We start from the raw sequence: 13,674 nt of genomic DNA, 5'->3' as shown, positions 1-13,674 counted from the left end.
GTACATAAACTAAATTATGTAACCAACAATACTGAATATGGTAGATAGGTCATTGGAAATTAAAATAATGGAAATTGAAACTTTACAACGACCAACAAAACCGACGTAATGCTATATATACAAATATTACAACCCTTAGAATGTAAAATCAAAACCATTTCCTATTAAAATAATTGACAAACTAAATTTGAACAAAAAGAAAAAATTGTGTAGTGTGGTTTTTAAGCCGTCGTCTTAAATTGTTTTTTCCTAACGTTTCGACTACAACTGCGGTTGCTTAAAAGCTTATTAAATGCTTTGTAACAGGCGTAACCTTCGGTCGATAATTGATGATCTATCTGGAGCATCTAGATACTCTATTTCTGTCCCAGGATCTATCAGTTGGTCCGAATCTATGTGGATTGGAGGTTGCTATGTTTACTACTTACTATGTGAGAAGACTTAGAACATTATAAATAGAAAGTCATAGAGCGAACAATTCGAGGAACTTTATTACCTAATATAATTGTAACAAACTTATGATTGATATAGGTAGGCGAAAGGGGGAGGGAATAATGGTCGCCTAAGCATTTTGGTTTATTTATACTGCTAGATAGCTTTAAAAACTATACTGTTGACGTAAATAAAACTTCAAACCTTCAAACTTTATTTACGAAAATTTTTTAAACAGAACAGAAAAACAATTAAAAAGGTTTTTCAGACTTCTGCTGGTTGCCATATTTACCCGCTGCCGAGGGGTAGAAGTGGCCACTGCCACTATTACCCCCATTTAAAAAATAATTAAATGCAGAAATCGCAAAATGTAAATTTTGCCTTCGAACCTGGTACAGTCTTTGTGTGCCCATTGGCCGCAAATGCTGCATTGGATCCAGAGTTCTCTGTTTTTACCGAATTCGCAACAAATTGTGCAAATATCTGTGTTAACGTCCCTATCACGGTTATCGTCATCATCCTCATCTCAGATGATATATGTTCTGTGTTCTTATACAATTTCTTTTTGAACTATTCGCGGAGGACTGGACTTTTCGATGCCTATTTTTCGTTTGGTTCCTTTGCTGGCTTTATTTCTCATTTGCTCTTCCTTCTTCCGCTGTTTTTCTTCTAGAAGTAACTTCATTGATGTTGATGTCATTATTTCGGAATATTGCTTCCTGTTGCTTTTGTGGTTGGATCTTTTATTTCCAACTGAGTCATCTTTAGAGCATCCTGGTAGTGGAATTATGTTAACAAAAGATACTTTAAATTTTTTGTCATGTGTCGAACTTTCTTTATTCCCCTTAACTTCCTTATTATTCTTCTCCTTTTCTAATCCACTTTTTTTCTCTTGGTCTAGTGCCTTTTTATCTTTTTCTTGTATGAATGATTCACCTGGAGCAAAGTCTTCATCGGTAAAATTTTCAGGATTATATGGAAATATTCCTGTATTCTCAAAATCTTTAATGGCTTTAACTGGTGTGGCTACGCGACCGTATGAATTTTTAAATATTTCAGCTATTTCAAATGTCGTGATACGTTTATGAGGATGACTTCGAAGATAATTGCCACATTCAATGTTATACGCTGATTTTAACGATGAGTAAAAAGCTACATCCAGCGGTTGGAGTCGATGCAATGTGTGCGGAGATATGGTTAACATAATAATTCCTCGTTCTTTACAGAAATTATATGTCTCTAATGTACAGTGGCTACTGTGATTGTCGACGATTAACAAAACTGGATCCTCTTTTGAAGGTTTTACAACACTGTAAAAATGCTGGAGCCATTCGAGAAATATTTGCTCATTTATCCACCCATTATCGGAGCAGCAGTAGACTGCACCAGGTGGCCCATTTTTCTTTAACTCTGGTTTCATCCTTTTGCGGGCATAAATAAACAAAGGTGGAATATATGTTCCTGAGGCTATATATGTTTTAACTTATACTCTGAAGAAATTTTCCAAAACACGCTCAATAATATCAAAGCGGGAGTTACCGTAACGTTGACGGAAAATTAATTAACAACTTACGATATGCAGACGACACTGTGATCATAGCAACGAGTATAGAAGATCTACAACATCTTATCGAAAGCTTAGGTATGAATAGTGCTGAGATGTGAATTATTATAAACGCTAGAAAAACGAAGTACATGCTAAAAAAATGCAATTTAAAAAGAATCGAGGCTTTCGAATTCTGGTTATACCGCAGAGTATAAAAAATATTATGGACTGATAGAAATACAAATAAAGAAGTACTGGAAAGGGTTGGTAAAGAAATAGAACTAATCACCACTATACAAACCAGAAAACGGAAATACCTAGGCCACGTGATGAGGGGACCAAAATATGAAATTTTGAGACTCATAATACAGGGAAAGATTCAAGGAAGAAGATCTGTTGGCCGAAGGCAGAACTCATGGTTGAAGAATCTACGTGATTGGTATCAATGCAGATCGATTGATTTCTTTAGAGCAAGTTCAAAAATAAAAATAGCCTTTATGATTGCCAACCTCCTTAGGGAGATGGCAATCTAAGAAGAGGGACCTACCTGGAACAACTTCGCAGAAATTTGGCTACGCTGACGACTGGGCCATTGCAGATATATAATAACATATATATTACAGAAACAATACTAACGAAACGAATGACCTTGCAGTTATGGGAGAATACTTTCGCAAATGGAGGCTATGGCCCAATGCAACGAAAACCGAAGTGTGCTGTTTCCATCTGAATGATGCCCAAGCCAACGAAAACTCTCTGTTTACTTTGAAAACAGACAGCTCACTCATAACTCAACACCAAAATATCTTGGAGTCAGCGGCGCACCCATGGGTTTTGGGTATTCCGACACTGTTACTCACAAATTTTAAGGACTCAAAATGGTGGTAGCATCATAAAAAAATTTCGGTGCCCAACCAAGCAAAACTCCCCCCCCCCCAGAGGAAAATTCTAGGTGCGCTACTGCTTGGAGTGACTCTGGACAGAACATTACGTTTTAAAGAATACCTACAAAGAACGGCAGCAAAACTGAAAAAGCGAAGTAATATAGTCCAAAAGCTATGTGGCACCACATGGGGGTCCTCAGCTTCCGTACTCTGATCATCTGCTCTCGGACTTGTATATTCGGCGACTGAATATGCTTCCCCCGTATGGCTCAATAGCAAACACACGAAGATTATTGACACCTAGTTAAACCAGACAATGCGAATGATCTCAGGTACAATTAGACCCACACCGAACTATTGGCTTCCCATTCTGAGTCACATTCAACCGCCGAAACTGCGAAGAAATTATTCTTTTCTAAGAGAATATCGAAAAATCGAGGCCTTCCATCAACTACTCATTCACCATGATAAGCTTGATATAGAAATAAACGGACTGCGCTCCAGATATCCTCGATTGCTAAGAGCCAACTTCTTACATCAGAAACATTTCAATCTCACCAACGCTTGGAGAAGACAATGGGAGAGCGACTCTCCACAGGAAGCACACCAAATGGTCCGTATCGATCAGAAACCGCCAGGCTTTGAACTGACCCGCAATACATGGACAACGCTAAACTGAATAAGAACAAGCAGCGGTAGATGTGCTGACAGCTTATATAGATGGGGAAAAGCCCTTACTCCTAAGTGCGAGTGTGGTGCGCAACGACAGACAATCCGTTAAATTGTTGAAGAATGCCCCCGAAGGCGATTCCCTGTAGTTTTCGATGAGTTCCTGAACGCGACCGAAAATGTTTTACATTATATTAATAATACATTAGATGTTCGTTTGTAATACTTCAGGTAACGTTTTATATTGATTTTTAATTATGTGTTCTTATTGTATGCCATACGATAAATAATAAATAAGTAGCAGCCGATTTCAACTACCATCATGTTACTTGCTAGTATAGGACTCTATTATAAAAATATTGAAAACAAAACTAGCGAGAAGCCATGGGTCCATGAATTATTAGCTAAAAAACTTGTATCGACACTATGTAGACTCAGATTCAGATTTCACCATGCCGAAAACCCCGAAAACCTCTTTAAATTAAAACTGATCACCAGATTATTCTTGCAACGAAATGGGGAGAATACAACATATGATATTGAGTTGTAAAAATATAGCTACTGATCAATGTGTTGACAAGATATAAAAATTTAAAGAAATCTTCTAATCAAGTAAAAATTTTAATGACCGAGGACATCGCACTTTACAATGCACTGTTTTAATACATATTGAGAATAAAATTGAATGTATAAATTAAGTATTCTTTTGTGTCTAATGTTTCCCCAATTTATTCGTGGAAATTTGCTGAGCATACATAAATTGTAGTTTGTCCTTTTGTGTTCAGAAGAACGTTTGTGATATAATATGCGTTTTTAAAAGTTCTCCTTGTTTATCCGACGTAAACTTTTCTTTTATGCACTCCGCTTTTTAACATTTCTTAGTAATTGCTTTGCTGTGTTTTCTATTTTTTAGATACTTATTCAAATTTTTATAGTAAAGCATTATTTAAAAATAGAAGTAGTAATATGCTACCGCTTCATAAGATCTACTATATTAACTCAATAATTAGTGGGTTTCAACTGCCCACATTTCAGATATTAAACGAGATGTTCCACATTTCGAGGCACATTGGCCTTGGCGGCGTTTCAAGCCTCACTAGCCATATAAATTTATGGAATTTACAAAAAAACACGAGATTATCTTTAAGCCACGAAGCTCTTTAAAACAGGTACTAGTACCTAATCGTGAGCCAGAAGCCGATGTATTCACTTTATACTGGCCATACTATAGTTCTTGTGAATCGTTAAATGTAGAGAACCCCACCTGTAATAGAGGTTGCATTTGGGGGAGAGCGGCACAAAATGATCAATAAGCAAATATTGGTGTATATATGTATGCTATAATAGCTGTAAGTGCCTAGTATACCAATGGTTTGGTTGCTAATTCTCAAACATACCTATTTCGTCTTATTATGGTTTCCTTTTTTGGTATTTCGGTGCCCCACACATCTATCGACAATCTAGACCGAGGAAATAAGATTTCTCTCGGGACTGTGACTAATACAGATATCTGACAATTTTTTTACTTATTATAGACCTATATAAAGAAAACCTATACGTTTTCCACATAAATGTCGGAGTCTTTTTTTAATTATTAACAATTTAGTGTAAATTCTTTTCCCATTTTTTGCTTGCCATTGAAAAGCTTAATATTTGCATTAAAATTAAAAACTAAAAAATTAACACCTTATCTTTTTAAAAGTTGTAAAATTAATTTGTTGCTTCGAAAACTGAAAAATAAGGCAACAACGTTATTTTTTTATACTATTGTAATAATCAACCTAGGCATTTGATATTCCGCCCAAAGTTGAATATTGTGGTTTTTAATAAACCCTCAAAATTTCAAATCCATCCATTAATTAGTTTAAAAGTTATTTTGTTTTTCTCAGAGATCTTTTTTGCAGTAACATTAGTCAGAAAATAATGAAGATACCTACAGTAATTCTACGAATAGCAAATGAAAGTTTAAGAGTTAAACTATCATTGGATATCAAAAAAATTTTGACATCGCAAAACCCTTTTATAAAATTACGATTATTTTTTATTTATAAACATTTAGAATAACTTTTATACTACTGCTCGCAGATAAAATCTTTTTTCATATTCGAAAAGCTGACATTTTTACACGAATTTTACACGAACTAATTAGGTTAGTTATTTTTTAAATTCACAGCTAATTTGTTAATAACAATTAAGGAATGTAATTTTCGGCAATCTTCAAAAGAATCTCAGTTTTTGTACAAAAAATTGTACAACCATTGCACTATAACATAATGGTCTGTGAATTGTCAAAAATATGGTTCAAATTAAGACTAATAGGGGCGAGTGAAGGAGGAATTCACAAATCTACGTGTTCAAAAAATGCAAACGCATCTTCAACCCACTAAAATTGTTTATATCCGCAGATCTACTCAACCGATTTTAATCTTTCTTTTTTTAATTTGTATGTACTCTTTGCGTACATATATTGGTAATTCATTGAAAGGTACAACAACAGCAGACATCAATATATTGAACAAACAAATAGTCAACACAATGCAACAGGCTCAAACTAAATATTGTCCGACAAGCAAAAAAGATGAAAAACTGAGTCAACCCACGAAAACCCTTATGGAACTAAGGCGACAAATGAAAGGAGATAACACTACACGCAAAGAAGCGATAAATCAAATAAATAAGACAATCACAAAGGCAATAAGAAAAGACATAAGAAACTACAATGTAGAAAAAACAAAACAGGCAGTAGAGCAAAATAAGAACATGAAAGTTTTGAAGAGGAGCGTACAAAAGGGGAAAATAGAAATTAACAAACTGAGAAACAGAACTGGAGAAGAAACAACGAACAGAGATGAAATATTAAGAATAGTCGAAGAGTTCTACACAGAGTTATATAGATCAAGGAAAAAAGATAACAATACGGAACCTCCAATTACACTAAAAACTGGGGTATTAAACCAAGGATCAGATTTAATGCCCGATATAACAAAATCAGAAATCAAAGAAGCCCTGAAGAAAATGAAAAACAATCGAACCCCGGGTGAAGACGGAATAGTATCAGAAGCACTAAAAATTGGAGGGGATGTATTACTCGAAAAAATTAAACAACTTTTCAATATCTGCCTTCACAGCGCCAATATTCCAACAGGCTGGAACAACGCTACTATGATTCTATTACACAAAGCAGGAGACAAAGCAAATTTAGAGAATTACAGACCGATTAGCCTCCTCAGTCATATATATATATATATATATATATATATATATATATATATATATATATATATATATATATATAAGTTGTTTACGCGAATACTAGTTAAGAGAATGGAAAGAAAATTAGAGACTTATCAACCAAGGGAACAGGCAGGATTCCGAAAAAGTTACGGAACAAATGACCATTTACAAAGTATAAAAACCCTAATAGAGAAAGCAATGAAATACAATAAACCTCTAGTTCTAATATTTATCGATTTTCACAAAGCCTTTGACACAGTTGAGCTGAGCAAAATATTACAGGCACTTAAAGAATGCAGGGTAGATTATAGATATACTAAATTATTATACAAAATATACCTGCAGGCAACAACCACTGTCAGATTACATACTAACAGTAATCGCATAAAAATATAACGGGGGGTTAGACAAGGAGACCCAATGTCACCTAAACTTTTTAATACGGTGCTAGAACATGCTTTTAAGAATTTGGATTGGATGACAAAGGGAATAAAAATAGATGGAGAATATCTAAACAACTTACGTTTCGCCGATGATATACTTATAATAGCTGAAGATCTAGGTATGGTAAGAGAGATGGTACAGGAACTCGTTGTGGCTACAGAAAGTGTAGGTTTAAATATAAATATCTCGAAAACAAAAATCATGACGAATTTGGTACCCAACCAGAACATTAGTATTGGTGGGAAAGAAATAGAACTCGTAGATAGATATAAATACCTGGGACATGAAATTATGATTGGCAGGGATAACCAGACTCATGAACTGAAGAGAAGAATCGGTCTTGGGTGGGCAGCATTTGGAAAACTGAGAGAAACTTTTAAAAGTGAGCTGCCCACATGCCTAAAGAGAAAGGTATTTGATCAGTGCGTCCTCCCAGTCTTGACGTACGGAGCAGAAACACTTACCTTAACAAAAGCAGCAGCTACCAAACTGAGAGTCATGCAGAAAAGAATGGAGCGGTCCATGTTAGGAATAACTCTGCGAGACAGAATAACCAACGAAGACATCAGGAGAAGCACCAGAGTGACTGACATCATCGAGAAGATAGCCAGACTAAAATGGAGATGGGCAGGACACATAGCCAGAATGACAGATGGGCGATGGACAAAGAGGTCATTGGAATGGAGGCCAAGGGAAGACAAGAGAAGCGTCGGTCGACCACCTACAAGATGGACTGACGATTTAAGAAGACTCAATAAAAACTGGATGAGAGCGGCGCAAGATAGACGGGGTTGGAAACATGAGGAAGAGGCCTATGTTCAGCAGTGGACTCTTGAGGCTGGTTGATGATGACTCTTTGCGTACATTACAAATATTTAATATGTTTATAAATTAATTAACTAATAAATAGTGTAATTTGTTTAAACGATTTATGAAAAAAAATCCCTAAAAATCAATATTTTTTGTAATACTATCTTTGTTAACTATAGGAAAAGTTAAAATACACTTTCTTTAATAAATTATCTTTAATAAGTAATTTATTATTACATATTACTTGTGTCAAATATACCTATCAAGTAAAAGGGTCTTTAAATTTCTAACACATATGTAATAGCTTATTTTTACTTAATATTAAGTAATATTAAATTATTTATTAAAGATAATTTATTAAATAAAGTGTGTTTTAGCTTTTCTTATATATAACAATGATAGTATTACAAAGAATATCGATTTTTGGGGGGAATATTTTTTATTAATTGTTTAAACAAATCACACTAGTTAATTAATTTATAAACAAATTACATATTTATGATGTACGCAAAGAGTACATACAATTAAAAAAAGAGATATTAAATTCGTTGAGTAGATCCGAAAATAGAAACAATTGTAGTAGTTTGTTCCCCCTCCACTCGCTACTATACGTCTTAATTTAAACCACATTTTTGACAATTCACACAGGATCCTGTTATAGTGCAATTGCTGTACAATCTTCTCTAACAGTCGTGTAATTTAAAGTTTAAGCGGTCTTCTTAGGTGAAAAATCCTATAGCATCTGTTGCCTTTATCAAGAAATCATTTTAGCTTGGAAAATGCCTCGAGTCTATTTTTATGGAGTTTGTAATCAACACGGCATTCATCATTCCGGTTATTTTCCAGTTTGATTTCACACTCACGACAATAATCACATGTCAGTCTTCGGTTTTTTGAACGTAAAATTAGTTTCTATGAAAAACTTGAAATAGGCTTTGTATTTTATGGTAAGATTATTTCCAGTAGTGTCCTTAAAAAATTTTTGAAACTGCTCAAAAATGTTCTTAATCGTTAGGTTTGGGTTGTCGAAGTACAATCTGTTTGTTTTTTCAGATGTGTAATGATTTGGTTTATGTGAAATAGATTTTAAATGCTCTATAGCCATAGAATAAACATCATTTGAAATTTGTCTTTGGTTTCCGTGTTTTTCAAAACAAACGCTTTTGATCTTGCGAAGTTATTTTTGCAAAACAGTTTTCTACACAACACGTGCGGATAACAGACAATACCTTAGTCTGTAACGTTTTTCCCTTAAATTTTGACACATACTCCTGTCCACTCCATCTCTTAGATTTTGCCACATTGTCTTTACAATGGTCTTTCTGAATAATTTTCTTTTTGGCACCGTTTGTCATCAATTCTGACAATCATATTGTCAGAAATTCACCACAACAGAGTTGATTTAGAGGCACAAATCTTTCTCAGCTGTGCCAACACTTCACTAAAAAAAATCGTAACGTAAAACCAACGTAAAAACCGTAATATCGTAGAAAAAATTGGTATACTGACAGAGAACAACATAAATAGTTCAACTCTTCTCCGGAAGAAGGGCCATAGGCCTATATGCCCTTATTCTATCTACTGTCTCAATAGGGATGTTCACAAATTTTTAAATATAGTTAAATTCAATTAAATTCAATAGATTATAAAATATATAAAAATATAGTAAACATAAAATTGTTTAAAAATATATATTTTTTAAGATAAATCAATTCTTAATTTTAATTTTTATGGAGGCTAGAAAAACGGCTTCTCGCAACGAGGCTACGGTGTGTGACGTCAGCAGTCGTATCGACAACTTGTTGTGTATACGTATTTACGAAGTGTAACCAGTTCTTTAAGTATTTATACGGTGATAATGAAGCCAAATAAGTGGTGTTTGCTACTTAGAGAGGGAAAAACTAGAAAAGGCAGTTATTAGAAAAGTTAGAAAAAAAAAAAACAAATGCAAATATCTGTAACTCGGAAGGAATCAACACTATGTTCATTTTTAAAACTTTATAGAAGAGCAGTTTTAAACTTTTTTTCACCAAAAAGTATTATTGCTGCAGCTCTTTATTAAGATATCGAAACAATATTTTACTAGAACATTCTGTTTATTTACATAATACATTTGTTATAATTAAAAACAAATTTGTTCCTGTGTTTTTTAACCCTTTTAACGGACATGGTGTTGTAGCCATCTAATAAAGTTATTGTACTGTAAGAATTAGTATGGGGTATTCAATAACAACTACAATCCTATTTGACTTTTACTAACAAAATTTATTTAACCATACAATTTACCTTTACAAATACAAATATGTATGTAAAAATGGCATTTTAGGTACAAACCACTCAGTCATCCTCAAGTAAGGCTCCTTCTGGATAGTCACTATTAGTATTACTAGTAGGTATGCTTTAAGTTTTGATAAAAATCATGGCAAAATGTAGGAACATTTCACAGTAATGTCAATAGATCGTTATACTTTTGTTGTGATATAAGTATTGGACTTTGTGATACCAGTTGCAAATCTTTTGGCAATGTAAGGTGTTGCCTTCGAAACCTAACAAGGTCAATCTCCTGGTTTTCGTCATGAAAATTACTTTTTAAAAACATAGTTCCAATGCTGTTTTGTTTAACTTGCAGTTAAACATAGTTTGACAGAAGAACTTGTTGTTTGTTAATGTCTCTTTTCTATTAATCAAAGGCGGATTTTAAGATGTTTTGATATCATACAAAGACCTTAAATTTTTAAATTCTTTTAGTTCCATAGTATGTACGGTATATTTCATTGAGGTTTGTCTGACTAACTGCTGCCAGTTCCAGGGCGTGTAAATAGAAATGTTAAGTTTTTTCTCTTTCGCTCTATCAGCGCATGGACAGTATCCGCCTCCATGTGGGTATTACTCTTTAGTAGAAACTTTTGGATGATAATTTTTACTTTTTTAAACAAGTATTAATGCTAACATTTTTATTCTGGCCGTAACATTTGTAAGACCGTAGTATGATTTCTTCTATGTTACTGTCAGGGATGACGGTATCTGACCATTTTAGTAATGCAGATCTTATTTCATTTCCACTACGAATAGTTTATCAGAACTTTTCTCTATATCAGACTGATCTTCGTTATCGCAACTCAAGGCATCTCTAATAATATGCTCTTCATTTAAAACATCATTGCTTGGTGTATTATTTGATTCTGAAATTAAACAAGGCGTATAATATTGGTTGTAAAAGATTTAATAATATTGCTAGTCTAAGGTTGGTATCAAATCACTACATTATCCTTTTGAGGTTATGTTTTTTAATAATTTAAAAATAATGAGCAAAAAGGTAGCTTACCTGTAAATGCAGTAGAAGAATTCGCAGAACTTTTTAGTAGGTACTTCAAGAATCTTTCTCATACGAGAATTATGGTTCATTGTTCTTATTATTAGTAACAAACCACTGTAAACACACCATAAATAGCAAAAGTATTATTATTACATCACTAACAGTCTACCTCTCATCATAGAGATATGCGCGGCGGTAATTCACATGCGTAGAGGGACAAAACATTAAGTCCACATGGTGTTTTATCCCTCTAAGTAAAAATGGACTTGGTGTTCTTTTAAAAGTCACTTTCTTTATCAGCAAATGGTTTAGTACCTAGTGCTCTATTCCTTTAAATAAAGTTATAAAAGTTAATTATTAGTCTGTAAAATTGTCAAAATTGAAAAAATGGACATAGTGTTGTAGAGTATCCCTCCGAGGTACAGATATAAAAACCTGTGGTTTGACAATTTTATGTGAATATGGTCTTAAATTGTTTGGAACTGTAATAAAAATCTTCTCAGAATTGTTTTTAGATGTATTTAGACACCCAGGAACAAAACACCACTTAATTGGCTTCATTATCAGTGATTAAATACTTAAAGAACTGGTCATACTTCGTAAATACGTATACAAAACAATTGATTTATCTTAAGAAATATATATTTTTAAACAATTTTATGTTTGCTATGTTTTTATATATGTTATAACCTATTGAATTTAACAATATTTAAAAATTAGTGAACATCCCTATTGAGAGTCCAAACTACCAAAAATAACGTTCAATAAACAATCTACCAAACACTCTACCAACACTATTAGGAAAAACCTGTCCAGTAAAAAACTTTAATTTAATTAAATTACCTAAGGTCAAGCAATATCCGAATCTAAACTTATTGTTAAGCTTTGTTTACTGAGTAACGCCGCTAATACCCTGTTGGTGGGTGCGGCAACTTTGCTTTAATAAAAAAAATAATAAAATAAGTGTATAAGCCGAATTATGATAGAAACATTAACTTTGGTGAATTAATAGAATGTAAATAATAATTAAAATTAAATTAATTTAAATTAAAATTAAAAAAATATCGGAAAAAAAGAAAATATAACTAAGTTTTTGGTCCCGCTTACCCCTACCGCAGGTATACTCGAGTAGTAACTTCTTGAACGTCCTCATGGTTCCGTTACTTGGTCAGTCTAGTGAAGAAGCCAGCGCTTCGTCATCTACTAGATATATGTGTGTTGTAAAGTGAAATCGTGTAAAATCCGGTCGATAATACAGACATATTTCCAAAAAGAAATAATCCCACAAACCAAAAAGACTTTCATTAGCTCGTAATAATCGGAACTCCTAATAGTGTTGAAGGATCTGAAGAAACAACAGTGACCTAATTTTTTTAAAACTCTGTGTATGTGTAAAAATCTCACGAGTCGATAATTCGAAGTTAATTATTGATGTAATCAACAGTTAGTTACTGTTTTTTTTAAACACGCTACATTGATCTTGACCAGTGATTTTTCAAATCTTCGTGTGAGTGTGGTAGGTCAACGCGGCATATTTTCCAAAAGTTGCCAACTCTAGACGTTGATAATGAGACTGGTGATAATCCCTTGACCTAGAACAATATGGCCTTTTCTTCTTTTTGGACTACAAGAAGACTGATACTGTGTGTGATTTGGTTACTCCAATGGGAACATACTAATGGTAAGTGTTTTGTAATTTTCCAAGACTTAACCAACAATCAGATGAATATATCAATAACAGGTAGATAACTTTTGACTTCCCCTCTTAAAACTCTTTTAAAACCTATGATTATATTACCATAAATAGCGTTCTAATGGTTCTCAATCTATAAATGTATTCTTGTATTCTTTACATATCGGCAGATGGATTTTGGTGTTCTTCCAAGGTTGTTATTGATCTTTCGACTTTGGTCCTTCATCATTCTCTATATCGCATTGCTCGAACCACACTTGCGAAGTTTGTATCTATTAGTTTTTCCATCGTGTCACTTCATCTGGTTTAGTGATTGCACTTTACCTCTCTTCCTCTCTGATTTTTTATGAACCATTAATCTTCAACGTGAGTTATAAGGAATATGGGCGAAAAGGGTAAATATTTTTCTTAATACAAACAACGAATGTAGATACATGTCTTTATTTGATGCAAAGCTAGAGATACGCCGGGGTTGTTAAACCTCTCAAATAGTGATATGTTTGTCCTTCTAATATTTGAAACATTCTTCTCCAACCCGACTTAAAGCCCGTAAACATAAATCTTGTAAAATAATTAAGCCAACTAATAAATCAATTAAATGAAATAATTGCATAGCCGTCGTATCAACATAGTTATGTTTATTTTT

General features: G+C 33.5%; 1 protein-coding gene across 1 annotated transcript in view; it reads left to right on the top strand.

The window, feature by feature from the left end:
* Window positions 1-12,504: 12,504 nt before the first annotated feature.
* pwn (calcium-binding EGF-like domain-containing protein pawn) overlaps window positions 12,505-13,674 on the top strand; it is a 69,853-nt gene continuing 68,683 nt past the window's right edge. Inside the window, exon 1 of the mRNA XM_072534216.1 lies at window positions 12,505-13,016. Within this exon, the coding sequence (XP_072390317.1) occupies window positions 12,938-13,016 (79 nt within the window). The 5' untranslated portion in view covers window positions 12,505-12,937. The remainder of the gene's footprint in view (window positions 13,017-13,674) is intronic.

Source organism: Diabrotica undecimpunctata, chromosome 6, assembly GCF_040954645.1.
Source record: "Diabrotica undecimpunctata isolate CICGRU chromosome 6, icDiaUnde3, whole genome shotgun sequence".
In the NCBI taxonomy this organism is placed as follows: domain Eukaryota; kingdom Metazoa; phylum Arthropoda; class Insecta; order Coleoptera; family Chrysomelidae; genus Diabrotica; species Diabrotica undecimpunctata.
Note: the sequence above shows the minus strand (reverse complement) of the source record. Positions and strands in the feature narration are given on the sequence as shown.